The following is a 22,247-nucleotide window of genomic DNA, read 5'->3' on the forward strand; positions in this document are numbered from 1 at the left end:
GCCTGGCTGGATTCCTCTTGAAGGGATCTTGATGCACCCTTTGTATTTCACATGCAAGATCCACATCTGGTGAATTCTCCAAGACAGTCCCTTTTAATAAGGAAATCACGAACCCTTTTATATCTGATCCCTCCAGGGCTTCAGGTACATTCAGGAGTCTTAAATTGTTTTCCAGACGTTCGAAATCTTCCTTAAGTTCTTTATTCTGGGCCGATATGTTAGCCATTTCCACAGAGGTAGTAGACATAGTTTCTTTAATTTTAGGAATTTCCAACTCAATAGCTTCTGTTCTTAACGTGACATCATCTAATCTCTTAGCCAACACTTCGTAAGAGGCTTGTATGGCTGCTTGATTTACATCTAAAACCAAGAATCTAATACCCAACTCGGCTTGATTCGTCTCGGAGACAGTGAATCTGCTCGCACCAATGTTGACAATTTAGTAGACATCATCCAATGTTGGAGATGAGCTAATTCCTTATTTTTGTTTTAGCTCCGAAGAACACCTATGGGAAGCCCAAGTATGACAACAACTCCATGATTCATTAGAAGCTCTAGTAAGAAGCAGTAGAAATCTGGAAGACTTAGGTTGAAAAGAGTCTTTGTAGCACAATTGTTGTCAATAAAGTCAGCACTCCCTCCAAACGTGAATATTCATTTTTAGATGTACCCTTTTACATGATTTCATTTAACCCAATTTGGTGTTTTTGAGTCCCTAGACTGCGGTGGCTTACTAAAAGTAGAAGTCTGCTGACTGAGACAGAATCATGGCAAGGTGGATTAAAGCCATAGATAAGTGCCCCTGTTCAAACTGAACCTATTTGTATTTTACTGTCTCCAAGAGAAGGCGGTTTTAAATTGTAAAATGATTGTCTTAGCCAGTATGGTTTGTTTATATACTTGTATTTAGTAGAATCAAATTTTCGACCTTGCTCAAGATCCATTATGTTAATATTACGTTTTCCTGTAAATTGCAGCAAGACTATGTGGCTATGAAATGCATGTTATCTCTTGCTTCCAGGAGGATGGGAACCTGTGCTTTATCCTTAGTCAGCTCTGAATAGGTATATATTATTGCTGCCTACTATGCAGCAACAAATCAGTAGGTCAGAACCTAGATAATCTAAACTTGCCACTTTCCTGAATTTTTAAGCAAGTCATAAAATGTGCGATTTTGGGCCTAATTATACATTTCTTGGCGTCAGATGGGATTATGATCATATCCAACGTCTAGGTGTTAAGAATTTATCTGGTGCTATATATGGCTTACATAGAGTTTTCACCTCCAGCAGTTGTAACGGGCAGGTTTTGTTGCTTACTGCATCAAAATTGCATGTCTGGTACTGAGTTTTTCACTCTAAATTCTGGCAGGTTTGAATTGTCAAAATTTGCAAAGAATGCGTACTTTATCGCGCCTGGTATTTACTGTGTGTGATAATATTGCACAGTCATAATTTAGGAAACTACTATTCCATTTTTCATTGTTTTTTTATAACATCATCAAGGCTGAAGTACTATTTTAATTTTCATTAGATCTGGCTTGGCAGCACAGCTGTCTGCTGATCTATTGTTAGTACTTTTAAATATATATTGGTGTTGCCTCTGCCTAAAGGAGTATTTCTCCCCCCCCCCCCCCCCATAATGCTGTTGCCTATTGGGTGCATTGTCCGCCTACTGTGGATGTCCGTGATGCAATCCATGTGTTTAAACTATGTCTTAGTTTATTGGAAACAAATTTTTAATTTTTCTTTGTGCTGAGGGCACACATTTTCCTTTGTTGTGCATTAAAATTAAAAAGGGTTTCAATATATCATCTTCAATATATCATCTAACTGCATCTTCGTTCTAGGAAGCACACATACCTTTTTTTATGCACGCATATGGCTGCCACATTTAGGTGGTAACATGTTTTATTTTTTTTTGTTGCTTATGCTTATGCTTGTGATAAAAATAAATCTATAAATAATCTTCTGACAAGCCGACCAAGGCTAAGCCTTTTGGCTTTACCAGAGCTTCCTTTAAAGATGCAAGACTGGATGCCACTACTTGCGCTTCTGAGCTCTGCAGTCAGTCGTGAATATTGGGATTTATAACCGCCAGGAAGCATCCGTCATAAAATGCCATTTTTAGGGCGCGCCTAGCGGCGCAGCGCATGTGTTGCTCGCCGTGGCGGGATATATTGTTGTCGACTTCGTTGCCGAAGTGGGACAGGACATGTGCACTCGTACAAAGAACAGGAGTTTTGCACGCGTATGGCAGCGTTAGCACAACTCGGAAGACAGGAGATGTGCACGCGTATGGCTCACGGCGTGATCACACCTCCTGCTCGCTCGCACGCTTACAGCGGCGTTAGCACAACTCTGAGACACGCTTGCATGCGTACAGCGGCGTTAGCACAACTCAGAGGACAGGAGATGTGCACGCGTACTGCGCACGGCGTGATCACACCTCCTGCTCGCTCGCTGGCTCCCTGCCGCCCCTTATGCATTATTGTATAGCCATACACATGTCCTGTGATACTTTTTCTACTGTTCCACATGCTGATTTGGCCCGCATTGCAACTGCCCACTTCGCGCTGAAGCCCCGCCCCGCCATTCTGTGTCCATCACGAGTGTTTGAAGTGCAGTCTGCCCACTTCTTTTGGAATGCCTGGACATCCATTCCAGAGAATGTCAACAACGTTACAAAGTTAAAGGACTTCGTATCCCGGCATACCGTGCACAGCAAGCACCTTCGTAGTCTATCGCAAGCTTCTCAGTAGGATGTCGGTATATGTAGTTTCGAGCAAAGTAACGAGCGATGGGACCACACGTCCCCGTCGTCCCGGCAGCACCTGCGCCACTTGTGCGTCCCGTTATGCCGCCGCCTCTCAAGTGAAGATGGCGGACGAGGAGGTGGAGGGTCCGAAGAGGAACGGGGAGGGCCCGCTGGTGCCCACGGGGGGAGTGGGTGGCGGGGGCCCTCGGGTAGTCCGCATCCTAAAGTCGGACTTGGGTTACGGCATCAATGTGCGCGGGCAGGTGAGCGAGGGCGGCCAGCTGCAGAGCATTGGAGGAGAGCTGTACGCGCCGCTCCAGCGCATTAGTGCCGTTCTGCCAGGGGGTGCTGCCGACCATGCTGGTGTCCGACGAGAGGACCGGATCCTGGAGGTGTAAGTACCGGAGAGACCCCAGGCTGCCCTTTTCACTGTGCCATGTTTCCCTCCACCTGAGCACTGCTATGTTTTTCTGGACAGGGGAGAGAGTGGGAGATTCTACTGCCTCCCTCAGAGCAGCCCCAAAATTGCTATTAGAATGCTGCGCAGCCCTTCCCCAATCATAGGGAAAGTGCTTGACCCTAGGGGTGCAAGTACCGGAGCTAGCTGTGTCTGTAGTTCATCCTTAAAGTTCCCGCAGTACTGTGTGTTATTACTACACAGTAGTGATGTAAGGGGGAAATCTCTTCATCATAGTACATGGAGAAGGGGATCCTGGAAGCATGAGTCCTGAGACGACCTACCCAGTGCTTTAAATAGAATTATAGAAGTGCAGGTTCTTGCTATTTAGACTGCTTTTTTGCTCCTTTTAAGTGCTAGTACTGTTAAATGTATTGCAGCAGAAATATGTACTCTTTCTTTCAACTGAAAGAGCCCATTTGAACCAATAGACCGACCTACATCGCTGCCTCGCAAACCTGGGGTTCCAGTGGTTTTAGCCCTAGTACTCTCCAACCTTCCTCAGCTCATTCTCTTCTGTGGCACTATTTTTCCCCAAGCCTTTCCTGTACTGTGGCATCTGCAATGAACAACAACGCCAGGGCCGTACTTCCCTTGTATTGTTGTGTCTATAACCACTTGCCCACCTCCTGCTCTAAAGACCCTTTAACACCTTGCAGTTTAAGACATAGGATAACCAAACCAAATTGGTAAGACAGCACATAGCCTTTATGCCTTTTTTTTAAATTCTATTAATTTTTTTAGCTTGCTTGTTAAGATTTACAGTGTCAAATGGCACTGGCGGGTCAAGATATTTTAAGCTTGTGCCTTTTGTCATCAGTAGCAAGCCTATAATAAAAAAATAATAGTTTCTCAAGTATGTTAATCTATCCAGTTTGTTCAAGGTCCCCCATGTCCTATGTTGGATTCGATGTATAATTCAAAAACAGTTCAAATGCTGAAAATGCGAATTTGATGACTAATATAGTTGTCATTAATAAACTACAAAAAAACATGATCAGATAAGGAGGTAAAAGTAAGTAGCATTTGAATTAAAAAAAAAATAGGGCATGACTTTTGTATTCTATAAAAGTTCTAAGACAACCATAGTACTGAGAAATGTCAGAGAATTAAAAATTTACTCCATTAGCACGTAGTTCGTGCTCGATAAGCGTAAAACAAGATCAAATCTAACATTAAACTAACAAGATATTTGTGCACTCTTCCAATGGTTTAAGAAGTTTAAATATTTATACAAGGTGGCTATATAAAGTGTACTCCTACTTTGAAAAAGCAAGTGTTCATTTTTTTTTTTTTTAGAACTTCTTGAACTCTCTCAACCTTTTGGATCTCCTGGTCCTTTGCAACTAGCTATTTTTTGTGTTCCTATTGAGAGATCCAATTTACACTGGATTTATAAGAAATCGGCAATAATAGTATAGGGGACCTCTGTCTTTGCCTGATGAAGTGCTCAGATCTTTACCAAAATTGTGCCCCCGCCAGTTGCCTTACTACCACTGATGGAGGTCTGCTGCTGCTACTACCTCAGTGTAGGAAGGTAGGCTCATTCTGCATGGTTACCCCCACTTTTTGCCTGGTGCTAAGCTGTTACTGACTAATCTGACTGGGATTCTGATAATCAGAACCCCAGTCTATCTGCTTTCTCCCTAAATGGTTATGGTCAGTACTTAGGTACATCCTATATTGGAACTGGGGTACATTTTATAGGTCCCTAATACATGGTACTAAGGTACCCAGGGCATAGGTAACCCAGAGGTCTCCCATGGGCTGAAGCATGCATTATGCCACCAATGGGAGGCCATTCAAAATGGAACTCCAGGCCTGCTATTAGAGCCTGTGTAAGCTGGTGCTAGCACCACTTAATAAAGATATAGGCTTCCTATATCTAGGGTCACTGTACTTAAAACATATAATTCACCCCTATAGCAGGCCTTTACAATCCTGAAGGCAGGGTGCTTGGTTATAAGTGAGAGGCTGCCCCTGCATGAGCAGGACACCCCTACAGCCTACAGAGTCCATTCTCCAGGGTTGTCAGTGAAGCAGCCATATACCATATAGAGGGGCACCGCGTAATTACGCGATGACCATCTCGAAACTGGCTGTGATGAATCCTATCATGTTTGGTATAAAAAATGTTGGAATCATACCATACCCCCACACCATAAACCATGTGGGAGGTATGATTCCAAGCACTGGAAAAGCCCTCTGTTAGGCTCTCCATATCTCCGGTACCAGCCTTCCAGACCCGGACAGCACAAAATGGTTGCTGCCGACCAGAGACACGATTCTGCCTTCCTGCTGCTGAGCCAAGTTTGAGCAAGGGAAGCCAGAACAATAGGCATCCTGTCACAGGAAGGTGTGACCACCTCTCAGACAGGATTTCGTGTATTGGGGCAGGGTGGGTGCGCTTGCCAGCGCCACTCAGTCTGCATGTGGGGCACATTTGGTGTCCCCATGCATAGTCCAGTTCAAACAAGTCCTGGGAGCCATTGGGTCCCGCACGTGCGAGAAACATAACAAAGGACAAAGTAATCTCTTCTCTGTACAGACCATCCCCTGATTCATCCCAACCCTTTCCCTAGGGTACTTAGGGGCTTACCTGAGTGTAGGTCCCTAGATTCGCCGTGGGACAAGATTCAGATCAGACACCACTTCTTCTTCTACCATCTGGGCACTCTGGCCTTCGCTGGACTTCGTTTAAGCTCGCCTTCACCCCCTTCCAGTCTGCTGCATTGTCTGTGGCTGTTCACCATACAGCAACCTACCAAGGCCTGTGCGCATCAAAGACACCTGAAGGAATCTCCCTTGGAGTGAAGTAGTCACTTCCCTGCATACTCAGGCACCACAACTAAGTCGACCAGTCTGCTGAGCCTGAGCTCCTCCGGACTTGTGAATGTTCTGCAACACAGGTGGTGGTTTCCACCACTCTCAAAGACTGCCCTGCCCTCTCACGAAGTTTGAGGCCAGTATCCCTCGTGGGGGCTGGAATAACCGAACGCCTGTGCACAGCGTCCCCTTGCAGTTGAAAAAGCTTCTTGGCTTCCTTCCAAGAAGAACTTCAGGCTCCAAGTAGCCCTAACCTCGAGCATCTCCTGAGACCAGAATCTGCTTGAGGTCCTCATGCGACTCCAGTGCCTCTGACCTGTGGCTCCAAATGAGGTTCACCTTTACTTCTGTTGGGCTCCCCTGATTGCTCGCGGCCTGCCCGGACTCCCCCTGCTTTTGGTGAGTCTCCTGGACCTTGCTGGTCCCGACATTGCACCTTCTTCGGCTTCTGCATGGGTTGCATTAGCCAAGGCTTGTTGGTGCTCCTGCCGGACACCATTACCCTCTGCAATCGGCATCCGATGTGGGACAGCTCGTGTACGGCTCCTGGATTTCCTCAGCATCGCCTGGTCCTCACAGATGCAGAGTCACGGTCTTCGTGTCTTGTTTAAATAAAAGTGGGACTTTGTCCCTATGGATATTGATCTAGTGGAAGGATTTGAGCTCCTGGGGTTACCCTTAAAGGACCCCGGAGGGCACGTACTGGATGGTATAGCTTGTTATAGACCCCCAGGTGCAGTTAGTCCACTTCAATTGCAGACATTGATTGATGTTCTTAACAACATGGCCCTCACCCATTCTAGATTGATTATTGTTGGGGATTTTAATCTATGGCCAAAAGGAACGTTAGATGTAGGATATAACAACCTTTTTCAATTTTGTGAAAGTTTAGGCCTATTACAAAGGGTGACGGGACCTACCCATGTCTGGGGGCACACACTTGACCTTATCTTTGGTGAGGAAGGGGTCATCGGACACGTGAAGGTGCTCACAGTTGATTGGACGATCACCATTTGGTCACATTTTTGACATTCATCCCCAATAAAGGAGCTCTAGCCTCTAGAGAAGCTAGTAGCTATTCGAGCAGAGACTGGAAGGGGATTTTGGGTAAAATAAGGCTTTCTCCCACGTTTGCTACTAAAGGGTACCTTGATACTTCCAGATCAATAGAGGAGAATTATGCGGACTTTCATAATCAGATTATGACAACAGTCAATGAGATTGCTCATCTGAAAGATCGAAAGAGAAGTGGTAGACCCTCGGCCAGATGGTTGAATGACAAACTAAAAACCCTAAAAACAGGCTGAAAGAAAATGGAGAAAGTTTTATGCAGACGAGGACAAGACTGCATGGAAATTGGCCTTAGTTTTATACAAAAAAGAAATCTTTTCCACTAAGGCAGAATATTTTGCTGAGACTATCATGAACGCACAGAATAAATCCAAATGTTTTTTTTAAAATGGTTGATGATATCACTAAGCCGCAGTGTGTACAAAATATAAACTCAGCCAACCCAAGATCTGTGTGTCAGATTAGCGTCCTTTTTTGATGAAAAAATAAGTACGATCATCAAAGGTCTCAAAAATAATCTATCAGCAGGGGAAGAAGCTGGGATTAACGGGGCGGCAGTCCCGTTCACTGGTATAGACAAGGTATTTTCTTTGGAAATCCTGTCTGGCATAGGGACTACCAACACGAGCCTACTGGAGCATTTTGAGCTCCCTTCAGAGGAAGAATTTGGTAGAGTTGCCTTGGGCGTCTCTTCTGGCTCACCGCTGGATCCCCTTCCACATAAAATCTGGAAGGAATTTGCCTCAGAACTTTTTTCTAGACTCTGGCAGATTTGCAATCAATCACTATCTTGTGGGGTTGTGCCCTCTGTCTGGAAACAGGCTGTGGTTATGCCTCTTCTGAAGAAGGCCACTCTTGACCCAACCTGTCCGGGTAGTTATCGGCCTATTTCTCTTCTAGCTTATCCAGTGAAAATCCTTGAACGGCTGGTCAGCAAATCTCTGTCTCAGTTCCTAGAATGTAACAACAAGCTGGCGGATGTACTATTTGGCTTCCGCCCGTACCATGGGACAGAGACTGCTCTGGTAACCGTGATGGACGATCTTCGTGTAATGGCAGACAGGGGGCAATCAGCAATACTTATTTTGCTTGACCTGTCTGCCGCTTTCGACACGGGTAACCATGACATTTTGTTGACCCGCCTAGAGGAGATGGGAATAGTAGGCACTGCCTTGGACTGGTTTCGATTCCATCTTTCCGGTAGGGGTCAGGCAGTGGCTCTACCTCCATTCCAATCTGCCTTTCTCAACATTAGGCATGGCGTTCCACAAGGGTCTGCCATCAGCCCGATTCTATTGAATATATATATGAGCCCATTAATTCGGGCTCACAATGTGAAGCTGTTTAATTATGCTGATGACACTCAGATTATTTTATTCTCTAACGCCCTGGAGAATTTCCACAGCTGTATGCTTGATACTGCGCAGTGTCTTCGGAACAACTTTTTACAATTCACTTCGGATAAGACCGAAATTTTGTTCTGTTCTGATGGGAAGGTCCCTCCGCCCCTTCCTCACAATTTTTGGCCTCTCGCGACTTCTACTCCTTTGGTTCTGACTAATATGTTGCGCAACTTGGGAGTTACATTTAGCGCCAATTTGTCTTTGGAGTTGCAAGTGAATAAGACGGTGGGATGTTGCTTCGGTCTGATCAGGGCTTTGAGAAAGATTCTCCCGCTGCTTCTGGATTCGGTCAAAGCCTTAATAGTACAAGGCGTAATTTTAAGTAGACTTGATTATTGTAACGCCCTACTGTTGGAGTCACCGAAGTATTTGGTCCAATGCTTGCAACACGTTGAAAATGACGTTGTCCAGACCACGAGACTCCTCTGCATCATTGTGTTTGGCCGAGTTACACTGGCTGCCAGTACTGCAAATAATTCACTTTAAATCCCTATGCATAGTGTTTAGGGCTTTGCATGGTGCTGGTCCAAAGCCGTTGCAGAAGAAACTGGCCTGGTATACTCCTACTCGGTGACTTCACTCCTCTTCTGCCTGTTTAGCGAAGGTCTCCAGATTCAAAAAAGCTAGAACTGGAGGGAGGGCTTTTAGTCTTGCAGCTGCGAGGTTATGGAATGAGCTACCATTGGAAAGTAGACACTGCAATACCTTATCTCTGTTTAGGAAACAAATTTAAACTTGGCTGTTCCCTAGAAAATGATCCTGTTGTTTCTCTCTACTTCACGCTCTGATGACAGCGTTTTGTACTATAGCGCAAGGGTACCCGTAGGGTGCTTGTTGCGCTTTATAAATACTGTATACAATACAATACAATACTCGTCAACTTTCCTGCAACACCCGACATCGGAGGGCATTTGTACTCCAAGTCTCCTGGTCACTCCTGAGTGAAATAGACTTTGCCCCCTCTGCTTGCTGGTACTTCTCATCTAGAATCCACCTTCAGATTCCACCGGACACTTTCTCCTCCTCCAGAAGCTGCACTTTTCTTATGTCCTCCATCGGAAACGACGGTGGTTTCCGACTCTACTTCACACCTATGCACCCAGCTTCCCTGGTGTAGGTAACGTGGGTACTAGGGTATCCACGGGTGGGGTGGCTCTCCGACCTTCTGTCTTCCACTGGGAAGGGTCCTTAATCTCTGAAAGTCCAACCGTGGCTTACACATAGACTTGAACGGAGCACGCAGTCATGTATTCACACTGCACACGCTCTCCGTGGGGTTCCTAGTCACTCACTTCAGGTGGTTCCTTGGATCCCCAGCACTTCTACGTCCTCTCGACATTGTCTTGACTCCAGTCGTGGTTCTTATACCACTTTCTTAGTATATGGTTCGGTCCCCCCCTGTGGTCCACTGTGTATTTTGTGCTATTTACTGTGATTTATTTGCAAAGTATCGTGTGCATTGTGTATATCTCTGGGTAGGAGATATTTGTATGTGTTAGAGGGTATTATATAATAAATACATATTTTTATAAATACCTTGTGTGGTTATTTTTCACATTAATCGAAACTATATGATTGCATTCTGGTTAAACAAGCTGCTTTACAATCCTTGTGGACTGAGCTTGAAGGTTGCTCTCCACAGCTACCACTTAGAGAGCTTTCTAAGGTTGTCTGAGACCCCTTAAATCACCATAAGGGTTGTCTGGACTGGTGCAAGGTGTCCACTTACATAAGTGTACAGCATATACCAGGCCAGCTTCTCACGCTCAGCACTAGCCTTATTAAGCAATTGTAAGAAAGGAAGTCAGGGGGCGCTAGAGGGCGCATGGCAAGATGGCCGCACCCTAGTGCAGCTCTGCCCGGCTGAGCCATAATCCGTTCATTATCTGCCCCAAAGAGCAGCATTTGCACCCCTTTTGGGCTGGACTGAGCTGTATGGCCCCCTGGCTAGTACCGGGGGTGTAGAGAAGAAATTTTGGCCACCACAGTGCCGGAAAATGGGCCTCTGCTGTACAGGCGAGCGCTCTCAAAATGGCGCCCGCTGTATAACTCTGTAGTGGAGCGCATTTCCTGGAGCCCCTGCTGTTGCAATTGGAGTGCGGGGTGCTGCTTCCTGATGGCGCATCGTTAAGATATCCTGGCTCGCTTGTTTGCCTCCGGAGCGGGACTATCGGCGGGATCGGAAGGGTGCATGTGGGCACCGGCACCCGCCGTGGAGCCTGGGAGTGCATAGCTGTGAGCGCAGAAGAACGGCGGCCTGGGCGATACTTGCGGAAGCTTGCTGCCTACGATCTTCTCCCGGTGCCGTAACCGGCGGTGGTAAGTGGGGTGCGGCGCTGCCTGGGCCCTAGGCTGCGGTGGCGGCGGGTAGGGGCCCTGGGTGTGTGCTGGGCTCTGCGAGCTGCGACGTTTTCCGGTGGGAGCGCGCACCGGGCACGGTGGCTGGTGCTGGGGATTGAGCAGGCCCAACTTGCTGCACTGCAGGTTGCTCTCGGTAGAAGTGAGGAGTCGTCTGTGGCCGGTGCATGTGCAGTGTTGCCTGGCCCCTTCTGCATACGCTCAATTGGGATAGGGCGCGTTTGAGGCCTGCATTAACTGGCTGTTCTTGTGCTGCTCCAGCACCTGCCTCTATACAACCACCGGGGAGGAAATATTACGCTGGGCCTTCCTCGGCTGCCCGGTACAGTTCTGCACCTGTCTGCGCTTATCACCAGTGGGATTTACACTCCAAGTGGTTATATTGTGTAGGGAGCTGTTTGGGGCCCCCCTGCTGTGTGCGGCTCTTAGTGGGTTAGCTGGAACTTAAGACTCCGGTACTGCTACGTGGGGGGCCTTTATTAGTACCCGGCGTACGCTGAGCCTTCCCCTGCAAGCACTTGACGGATCGGCCCTACAGTGTGCTGCTGAACCTCTTGCCATAACAGCTTTCAACCTCTGTTTGCGTTGTGCGCAATTCTCCAAGGTGCGCTGATTCCAATAGGTACAGGAGGAGCCTTTAAGAGTGGCTGCAATGGGGAGAACAGATAAAACTCAACTGCGCCTCACATTTGAGGCCCGCAAACCTGGCAAATCGTCACATAAGGCAGCCTCAGACTTGGAGGCTGATGCCCCGGGCGACACCCTCCTCACACCCCGCCCCCCCTCCCCCCGAAACCACGCTGCTGGCAATGCAGCGCAGCCTTCAAGCCATTGAGGGCACGATGGCCGCAGTAAACAACCGTCTAGATCACATGTCTGCGCAGCTGGAGAAGGAGAATGTCCGTATGGGGAAGTTGAACAACGAGTCTCCGCGACGGAAGATGGGTTAAATGAAGTTGCTGGCAAGGCGCTCAATATGGAGAAGGTGCTGTCCCTCATTCAGGCCAAGAATGAGGGTTTGAAAGCACGGTCCCGGCACAATAACATCAGGCTTATGGGGTTGCCAGAGTCCTAAAATATGGAGAAAATGGAGACTTGCATGGCAAACCTTATGATGAAGCATGCCTCCTTTTGTAGATGAGGGAACTGTCCTCCTTTATGAAAGCGTCGCGGGCAGGCAACAGTGGTTAACATAACCAAATATCTAAGTATTGGTGATAATTTCCCCAAATTCATAGAAGAGAGCAACTCCAGTCTTCCAGTCGTAGTAACACTCTAGACCAAGATCTTTCGTAGGACATGGATAGAGCTTGGCTTAGTTGGACTGTAACGGAAATGGTGTAGACTAGATTGTCCGGGACTCCCAGCAGTTCATAATCTCCTCCTTTCCCAGCTCTCTAACTCACTCTCTTCCTGTAGATTCTGATCCACCTTCTCCCAGCCCTTCATGCCTTCACCCACCTGCCAGCTGTTCAATGATAGCTGCTTCACCCTCTAGCTTTCCTCCACTCTATAAGCTTTCTGCATCCTTTTAGAAGCTATTGGTCAATGCTCCCCTCCGCATTTACTTGCTTGGTTGGTCTACACACCTACTCCCACTTTTGCAGAATTATTCTAGGGAGTGAAAAAAACAGGCGTTCAACAAGAAACATTGTACAGAAATATGTATACACGTACAGTATACCACAGACAGGCCATGTAGGTGGTTATCATCTTGCTTACAACAGTCATCTTTAGTCACATACGCGCCATCCAGTGCTACACCGGAGACAGAACTCTGCACACTCAGTCAGCGCATCAGATATATTACCATATAGTGGAGTGTCACTGCTCACAGCTGCGCTCTCCACCAGCACACAGCATGCACTATTATAAAACAGAACACAGTAAAACAGAACTCCTATAAATATGCCATTTATTGGCTACTTTGGTAGCTTGCTATCACACGTTGTTTTACATATTTATACATCGGTCTAATGGTCATCATGCCTAATCCCTATGAGAAGCATTTCGATAGGTGCAGCCTTCAGTATTGCACATCAAACACCAAGGATATTAAATCCCAACTCAATGACATGCATATAGTCATGTAGCACCGGAACACATTCATTCACGTTCGAATAGAAGCACATCTTCACAAGTCGAATCACACTAGTCTGCAGTGCAAACTTCAAACCCACTAATCTACTTCTCATCAGACTACGACTGGTGGATTGGGCACTTTACAAATGACACACATGCCTCACATAACATACATCTTGTTCTCATCTCAAAGTTAAAAAAAAATCTTACTTGATGAGTGGAAATAGAAGCAATAAAAGCTCAGATGTTTCTTTACCGCTTATTTTAAGCCTGATGCAAAACCCTTCTTCAAAATAATCAAAAATAGTAATGATTACTCTTCTCAACTCACCAACCCTACATCCCTGTAACCTCTACCTCTCGCACTACAAATATCTTGCGGGCTGTCACATTATTTATTATCTACGTAAAGCTTATTATTTCCACAAAAGCTTACCATTTTTGAATTTAAGATATCTAGATTTTTTTACAAACGCAACTTGCTTTAACTCTAATTTTCGTCTGATCTAACACCAAAGTTGTTTTCCCTTTTGGAGTGTTCACAGTAAAAACGATAGCCTCTTGCTCAGAAGTCTTTTATTAAATTCATGATATGCGAAATTTGTTAATTACAGATTTTTCTTTTTTAATGTAAATTCAGAACAGGCGACAGCTTAGCAGATGTAATGTAGGAATTGTTCACAGGAATAAGCAAATGTAACAATAATATTGAAAGGCTGTATATCTTAAAGATTTTTTAGTTACATTGTAGTACATTTTATTTTGTTTTACTTCCAAGTTTACATTGTTCTTTCTTCTATCCATTGTTTTAAATCTAGATATAAATAATACTTTTGTGATCCCTTTTTGGTACTGCGCTTGAAAGATTAAAGGTCACAAAGTTATGAGCCCCAAAAAAGTACTTCCCCTGTTTCAACGCCAATTGTATGCTAGACTCATTTATGTCCTTTTTAACATAATTATGAACTTCAGATCAATCTGTTTTATTAATCGCAATTTTTAATGTCTGGATTTTAATGTATGGATTTTTTTTTTTAACATGATTGATATCTTTTCTGTAAGTGCACATTGTATATAGATTGTAGCATTTTATGGAAGGTTAATTACTCTTTTTACTGTAATATTGCCTTTTATGATCTTAATTGATCGAAATAAAGATTGACTGATATATTTATTAAAGGTCAGTGCTTTGCTTTACTTTTTTCGTAACAGAGAAAGCGACCAGCGAGATGAACACTGCTGAGGACTGGGGCCTCATTTTGGATCTTTGTGATAAAGTCGGCCAGTCACGCACAGGGTAAGTTCATAACACCAATGCAACATCTGAGTGTGAAAGCACTTGACAGACAGCTAGTTTATATACTCTATAAAAACGAGAAATCTGCGATTCTTACCAAACTTACACAATGGTCAGTTGGCTACTTGTTCAGACGTAGCACATGCAAACACAGTGAAGGTCACCTTCATTTGTCTAAAATGGCCAACTTCTGCCTTCATCCCTGTAGTAGATAGAACTGGATTTTAGTTTGAGGAATATTAACATTCATATTTTTCGCAAATTAGAGTTCCATACCTGAAATGAATTGTAATAACATTTGCTGGGTCCCTCTTTGAATAAATTTCTCATGCCAAGCAGGTGGTTAAAGGTTAAAGAATTATCTAATGTAAACAGTCCGCCATATGACTGCTTTCATATCTTGCCCCTTCTTGCAGGTTGTTTCTCAGTGACATGTGAAAGAAAACCCCTCAAATATTTATACTGTCCCCTTTTTTTTTTTTTTTAACCAATCGTGCATTTCCTTCACTCATTTAAAAATAGAATTATGCTGTTTTTCCCTACAAAGGGAGGGCCTCCTTTGCTTTGTAAAGTAGATCTATGTGTCGTCTTGTAAGCAGATATCTAAAAAAAATAATGTGGGTGCTGCTCTTAATCAAAATCGTATGTACAAATTGATGTTAATAGACATTTGTATACAGAGCTCAATGTGAACGATGTGGCTTGTACATGGAGAGGTCTCTGCTATGCAGGGTTATAAATGCACATGACATCAACGTTTATGTATACACACTCCATTTTCTGCACTTTATCAGTCGTTTTTCAGGAGGTTTGTGTGTAGAGGCAAAAATACTTAAGTATTTTATTATTAATAGGTCTGTTCCATGCTCCATAAGACCATTTAAAAATCATAGGCCTTGTGCCTTCACTAGTTTGGTATGTGCCTTTACCTAGAACCACTATCATGTATTCTAATAAACTGCATTTCTCTTTGCATAGAAATGTGTACATTTGTGCTGTTTAAATATAGCATTGTTTATTGATTGTATAATGGACATATGGGTGCACAAGTCTTTGCATTGTTTATATGGCAATAAAGATGCAATTGCTCAATGCATACGAGGCTATCTATTCAATGAGTTATGCTTTTGTCAAATGCCGTCCCTCCACCCCAAAGTCAAATGCATGGGAATGGAAAGCTGGCAATAAAAGAACCAATTGTGTACATATGAGTGACTTTGGATTAGGACCTGCACTCCGTGTATCTGCCTAGTTTTGCACAGTAACATTTATATATTGTTAAAAATGTCTAGGAATGCACACGTTGGCAACACAATTGATACGAGACAGCGGTTCAGTGAAATAACAAATTTAGGAATGCAAGCCTAGTAGTGTAGATGCCCTCTCATAAAACAAACCAATTGAAGGTCATAATGGCAAATGTCTAAATGCTTGCTTGTGAGTAAAGAAAGGACTAATTCTTCATTTTGGAGATGTTAGGGCAAACATCCCAACCATCTGTGCAGCTGTTCATCCTGCCACATTTACCATTCAATTATTCTCTTTTTGGCAAGGCTTGTGGGACCCCTGATCTCAATGAATCACTGGAACTGCATATCTTATGCACTTCCTGGTCACACTTGGTGTTTCATGTGATATGGAAAACCTACCGCTGCTCTCCACTCAACTCCAAATGGTCTGAGTAGCCTCCTTAGCCACTTTTTCTGACCTTATCTGGTGGCAGCAGGTTTGGTATTTGGGGGGCAGTGGTTGCACTTGGGGGTAATGACTACTGGCCTCCCCTGCAGACCAGTGGTCTGTGGAAAATGAACCACTTCATGTTTGTTTATTGTTTTATTTATTTTAAGCAACATTGGCAGAGGTGGGTTTGATTTCTGCTGTACCAATCAAAAACCTGGTAATACACAGGCATAGGAGGTAGGTTGCCATCTCCGTGAGTGCACCTGTCTGAGTCTAGCTCCATCTATGGTTTCTTCCTTTGATATGCCTTTTGACTTAAGGGCTTGACTGAAGTAAATGCACATTGTTTGTTTCTCACCAGAGCAGTTTTAAGAGGTCGTACACGATAAGTAAATCATAGGAGCGAGCTGCCATATTCCATTCCAGAAAGAAGGGGTGTACTCTCAGAAATCCATTTGAAGTGGGATACTGTTTTCAAACCTGGGTGGTTGGATTTTCAAACTGGTGACCGGCAGAGGCTCTGGCATTGATTGGTAGCGTTTCTGTTTTTGACCTATTACTGGACATTTAAATTGGAGCTTCTTCAGTTTGAAAAAAATCGACTCTGACATTTAATAGACCTGTGCGCATACTGCCGTGCTGCTTCCAGAACATAGATGTCTACCCGTTTCCTTTTGGCTGGGAGAAAGCCTGAAGTGTCTGTTGAAGGAGGCTCTGCTAACTTTCTCTGCTTCTGCTGACTGACCGACTGTGTGGAAGCACTTTGCTAGCTCACAGAGTCTTATAGCTCACCAGAGATTAGAGGAATACTTCTCCAAGAATCCTCATTAACAAATGCAGGTGAACTGCCTGACAAAAACAGAGCCACTCTGAAGTGTCTATTTTTGTCATTCCCCATTCCAACATTTATTGTTGGACTACACATTAGCCGTATTGAGAAGTACTTACGCAGTCTATGTGTGTGGCCTGTGGCCTACTGGCTCACTGATTGTTAGTTCCTGTAGGCCAGACTATGGTGTTCCCCCACCCTGTCTCGTGTAGAGCCAGTCATGTGCCGCCTTTCTGTTCCCTCATGTCGCACGATATCTGCATTTGTAAGGGCTGTCTACCACCAACCCTAAGTCATGATATAAGCTGATGTTCCCCATCACGTTATTCCACTTCCAGTGTCTCTTGTTCACAATATGTCATGATATGGCTCTTATATGCGTTTTTGCTGGCCAAGATTAATAGGAAAGCCAACTGTACAGACATGCGAGCCCAATACAAAGCAACTAGGTTTGCAAACATTTTACAGTCTGGTTCAATCACTCTACCATTTAGATTATAATTATATTGTCATATTTGTGTTTTTAATGAGTATTTCAGTGATCATGATGATTTGGTGATCCCATATTGTATATAGTATGTACTTCCTGGACCCCCCCTCCCCAGATTATCACTGATACACCTTTCCTTGTGTACATTCTACTCTCAGACTTTCATTTTAACACACATACAGATAATTCGAGGTATTAAACTGTTGTCTTCACAAAAACGTGTAACTTTATTGCCACTGTGATATCTGTGTTTGACTGTACCTTGAATCATCCTCATGCCACCTCCTTTGAGATAAACCTTGACTTTTCATCAACAACTGCCCAGGGTGTCGGGTAGATACAGGAAACCAGCTTTTCATTGCAAAATGAGTGCGTAGTCTGTGCTTCGTATATGGCCACCAGCAATACCTCTTCGATGGTCTTAGGTTATTGGGGAAGGCGGAAGAGGAATGTGTTCTTAAATTCTGTTTCAGAAATTGGATTATTCATTTGGGAGAGTGAGTACACCTATTACACGCACAATAAAATCACTCAAAGCACAGTTCTGATAGAATCTCTGCTTAACCCTTGGTAGCTATAGTACGAGCACTAGGCAATCCCCATACAAGTGTGCAGTAAGTTCAAGCACTACCAACAATGCCAAAGCAAAGAATTGAACTCAATAAAATTCCCAAACCAATTTAGAAAAATATAGAAGAATTTATTGTGCAAAAAAGCACCAAGATTCATCATATTAGGGGAACCAGATGTATAATTTTCTTAAGTAAAAGTGAGGCTCTCTGGAAAAGCGTCAGTTTGTGGCCTGAAATCTCAGTCCATCACGTTGTAGTGGCGGTTGAATATACCAAGTGGATTGTCTTGTTCAAAGGTTTTATCTTTAGATTTAGTCTTGCTGGGAAATCTTTTCTGTTCAGTCTTACAGCCCCTAGCTCCTCAGGGCAGACTTCTGGGTACCAGGTCTCTCTCCAACCAGGTCTTCTGTGATAATCCTCCTTAGGCAGCTGGGACATCTTGGAGTTAGGTCCTTGAGGCTTGTGTGAATACTCTTCTTCCAGCAGGAGCTAGGGGTTACAAGTTGTGATTCTTCTTCTAGCAGGGCTGCCTTCATCAGATGGAGCCTTCCATATTCCAGAAATGTTCTGAGGAGGAAATGGTGGTGGTGAAGGTGCCCATTCCATCCTGTGCACTAGGCAGTGATTGGAGGAATTTTGCAGCCCAGTACTAACAATTGTCTAGCCGGCCCCTACCTCCTTTTGCAGCACTTCCTCTTTGCCTTAATGTAAAGTTATTCAGGAGCCCCTGTTTCAAGCTCGTTGGGCCCAGCTGCCACCAGGCTGCGTGTCTTCAGCTTTCTGGCCACTCCTTTACCTGACATGGTCAACACTTGTTTTCCCTCCTATAGTGATAACGCAGTTAACACCGATAAGCCTTTCCTGGGCCCAGACGTAAGCCATTATCATCATAGTCCAGGCCCTCAACTTTCCCAGCCATGAATGTGTATTCCAGTTTGTGAGATGTGACATCTAATTTTAAACCAGTTCTGAGTCAGTCTAAACAACATTTTTACAAAGTTACTTTTCTGCCTATGAAAAACTGAGCAGAAAATAACTTGAAGCATCTTTCCAGCCCTGTACTAAGCAGAAAATAAAGATTTTAATCCCACTTTGACCATAAACGTCTAGCCTGGCCTACATAGTAAAATGGCTTTTGTGTTTTATTTGACCGTAAGGGCACACTAAACTTCAATATGTAGTGAGCTCCATTTTTATATATCTGCACCCTGTCCTGTGGGCCTACAAGGCACACTTTATGTGTAACTATGTAGGAAGATAGGCTTTTCTTACATGGCATAAGCATTTTTCCCTTTTGTGTCACTGCTGTAGGCAGTGGTGTTTGTGGCAGAAACATAATTTTGTCATCTATGTGGGTGGTACAAATACACACTACAGCTTACATATGACATTTAACTTTACATGTCTTATGTGCACTTAAGGCAGTGCTTATAGAGAAGATAAATAGGCACAATAAGGAGTTCTGGTGTACAGCATATGCTTTAAAAGGGGTTTAAAGGCAGTAAATACACACATGCAAAAAATTGAGGACCACTATCAAAATGGGATCATTTTTCACACTGGCCCTCTCTAGCTGAAGGCAGCAAGAGCTACACATGCTTATGGGAGTTCTCATCGCTAAGGCGAAAAAACCTGTAAAGATCATCCGCATTGTCATGGTCATCCCCAAGCCTGTGTTCCATAGTAAAGCCTGTACCCTGTATGGAGGTGAATACCTCAGCAGTGTAGGTTCTCCATGACATCCTCCCCTGGCACCTATATCATCCACCTATGGTGGCACAAAAAACTCTTTGCTGAAGTCCGGTACTTTGAGGAACTTTGCAGTACAGTTCACCTTCAGGGGGTCGATGGCCTTCTGATGCTCATCTGTTCAGATAGCCATTTTAGGTTCTTTCTTTGAGGTCAGTTGAGTGAGTGGCCAGCGTACAATGCATATTCTAATTTAAAGCTGAACAAATCATCTGTAATAGCATGGCGTTCCTGTGTAGGATTGAATAGTACCATCTGCTTTAGCTTGCTTACCTTGAAAAATTAAATTTTTGGACTTTTACCCACCTGGGCCTTGCGTCTTGGATTCCCACTAACAGCCCAGGTTGCATACTTTACTAAAAATGGTGGTGATAGTAGTAAAAAGCCCAAGAGGGATGTGCTCGTCTGCCGTGTTCATTAGTAACTATCAAGGCCACAAAAGAAGAGACTCCATTATTGAAGCACTATGCTGCAAACCGCTATCTCCAAGCCAGATCTTCAGCTGTTAAAGACGCTGCAAAAAACAAGGCTTATCTGACGTTGTAAAGGCGTATACTATCAATAAACCTAGCGCACTTTCAGTACATCCATTCAATTCATTGTTAGGAATGATGGTATCCTGCATTCTTCTCATTTCTTTTGCCGCCTATGACTGAGATACCTTTAGGAAGAACTGGACAAGCAGTGGCTCCAACCCAGAATTCATTGGGCAATATTGTGGATATCACCCTCAGAATGAACGCTACTCTACCTTTTTGGGCTCGGGCAGGGACGAAAGGGGAAGGGGAAAAGAAAGTAGTAGAAGTGAAACAGTCCACAGTAAGGATCATGCTTGTGTTGTTCAACTGCTTCATGTTCTGACTCATGCATTTGAATATATGAAAGATCCAGGATCTGAGAATGAAAAAAGTTTTCTACCTGTAATTGTAGTCCTGCCCTTAGACGATTTACCTATTCAGCAAGGCTAATTATTCTTCACACTTGTACTAGAATATCGGAGCTATGGTATCCTCTAAGGGAAGGGGTTTTCAGAGTGCTGTATTCTGATTAGCTGAAGTTTAGTTATTTTTAACTGATGTGAATAGGTCACTAAAGTTGATATTTCTAGACCTTTCAGGATGTGCATAGTGCTATACAGCTTTCTAATTTTACAGAGGGACTCTCCCATCGACAGGGAGTGATTCAAGTATGTAAATCTATGAAAGATACCAATACTCGAGAACTACTGTTACAGACCAGTAACTTTCCTTCCCTTGCCTGTTCTCGTTACATCTTCGTGTTAGGAAGAACCCATGATGGTCTGTTAAAATTATACACAGGTTTATGATCTGGATTGACAGTGCAACTGACACCAGACAATTATGTGAGCACTAATAGAAATGGTATTTTGCTCCACCCACCTATTGAGAGCCAGGAGTACATGTTTTGATTGGGCAGAAGTAGTTTGCTTCTGATCATTTTGTTTATTTATACAGCTGCGTAAGCTTAAACTTTCAGGGGCACACACACATGACATTGGAATGCGATTAAAGTGTCTTAGATACTAGAAGATTTATGACGATTTTCCTTGGTAGCATATCCCACCTAGATGGATTTTTAGGCCTGGCCAGATCGTGCAGCTGCCACCTGACCTTTTAACCTACACCAATAGTATTCTACAGTTCTTTGTTTCCACAAAAATACATCTGTTCCCATGCTATTTACTTGCAATGATTTATATTACCATACAATATTCCTTTAAAGCCAGGAATGACATTCCCAATGCTTGTTTTTTAGTACAATTGTTTTGTTGCAACCAAATGGCCTCACGCAGAAAGCTGGCATACTTTTGCAATTTTTGTGGCATATGGAATTTTTTATTTTTTAAATAGAATAATCCTCACACCACCTTGCTAGGGCTAGACATATTGGCATTGCCTATGGTTGTTTTTATTTAGCACTTGATATAATTCCTGATTTTACTTGTTACCAAAGACTACTTGGTGGGAATTGTAACTCAGTCAGTTTTAAATTAACCTTTCTACGGACTAGATATTCTTGTGTGCTTCCAACGATGCTTCCTTTCAAGTTTCTTCATGCTCATTTGTTTTAGTTATTACAGAATGTTGCTGCTATTGCTAACAAGCATTGGCATTGCCAATAGGTCTCGCTTTTGGGACCTTATAAGTATTTAGTTATGCAGCACAATATCCATGGTTCAACAACATCAACTGTTGCATGGCCAAACACTTATAAGGTACAAGGTTGAGCCATGCAACAGCTGATGTTGTTGCACCAAGGATATTGTGCTGCATAACTAAATACTTCTAAGGTCCCAAAAGCGAGACCTATTGGCTATGCCAATGCTTGTTAATTCTTGTATTATGATTATTTTTGTTTCTACTGTGTTGATGTATCTCTTTTATGGGCATGATTCGCCAAATAAAGGCTCTTTGATGATGAAAAGACGGAATTAACAACAATCATCTCAAGTGCAGCAGGACTTTCCGAGCAGAATTTACCACTACTATTAAATATGTAGGAGGGACCTGGGGTTGCATTCCTGGCAGGTGAGGGAGTTTGTATTATTGAGTGAATCCTGAGGACTCTCTTGTTTTTTTATGGAGAGGTCATGCAATAGGTCGGTGCACGGGAGTCTGAGGGGGGGAGGGGCGTAGGTGGGAAGGGCTTGGGTGC

At 43.9% G+C, this 22,247-nt stretch overlaps 1 protein-coding gene across 2 annotated transcripts in view; it reads left to right on the top strand.

Moving 5' to 3' along the window:
* The window catches only part of STAM (signal transducing adaptor molecule), a 249,266-nt gene that overhangs the window by 44,719 nt on the left and 182,300 nt on the right, over positions 1-22,247 (top strand). For both annotated transcript variants that reach the window (XM_085631519.1, XM_085631520.1), the window contains exon 2: positions 14,167-14,251. In XM_085631519.1, the coding sequence (XP_085487645.1) occupies positions 14,167-14,251 (85 nt within the window). The remainder of the gene's footprint in view (positions 1-14,166; positions 14,252-22,247) is intronic.

The sequence above is a fragment of the Triturus cristatus genome, chromosome 10, assembly GCF_964204655.1.
Source record: "Triturus cristatus chromosome 10, aTriCri1.1, whole genome shotgun sequence".
Classification (NCBI taxonomy): Eukaryota; Metazoa; Chordata; class Amphibia; order Caudata; family Salamandridae; genus Triturus; species Triturus cristatus.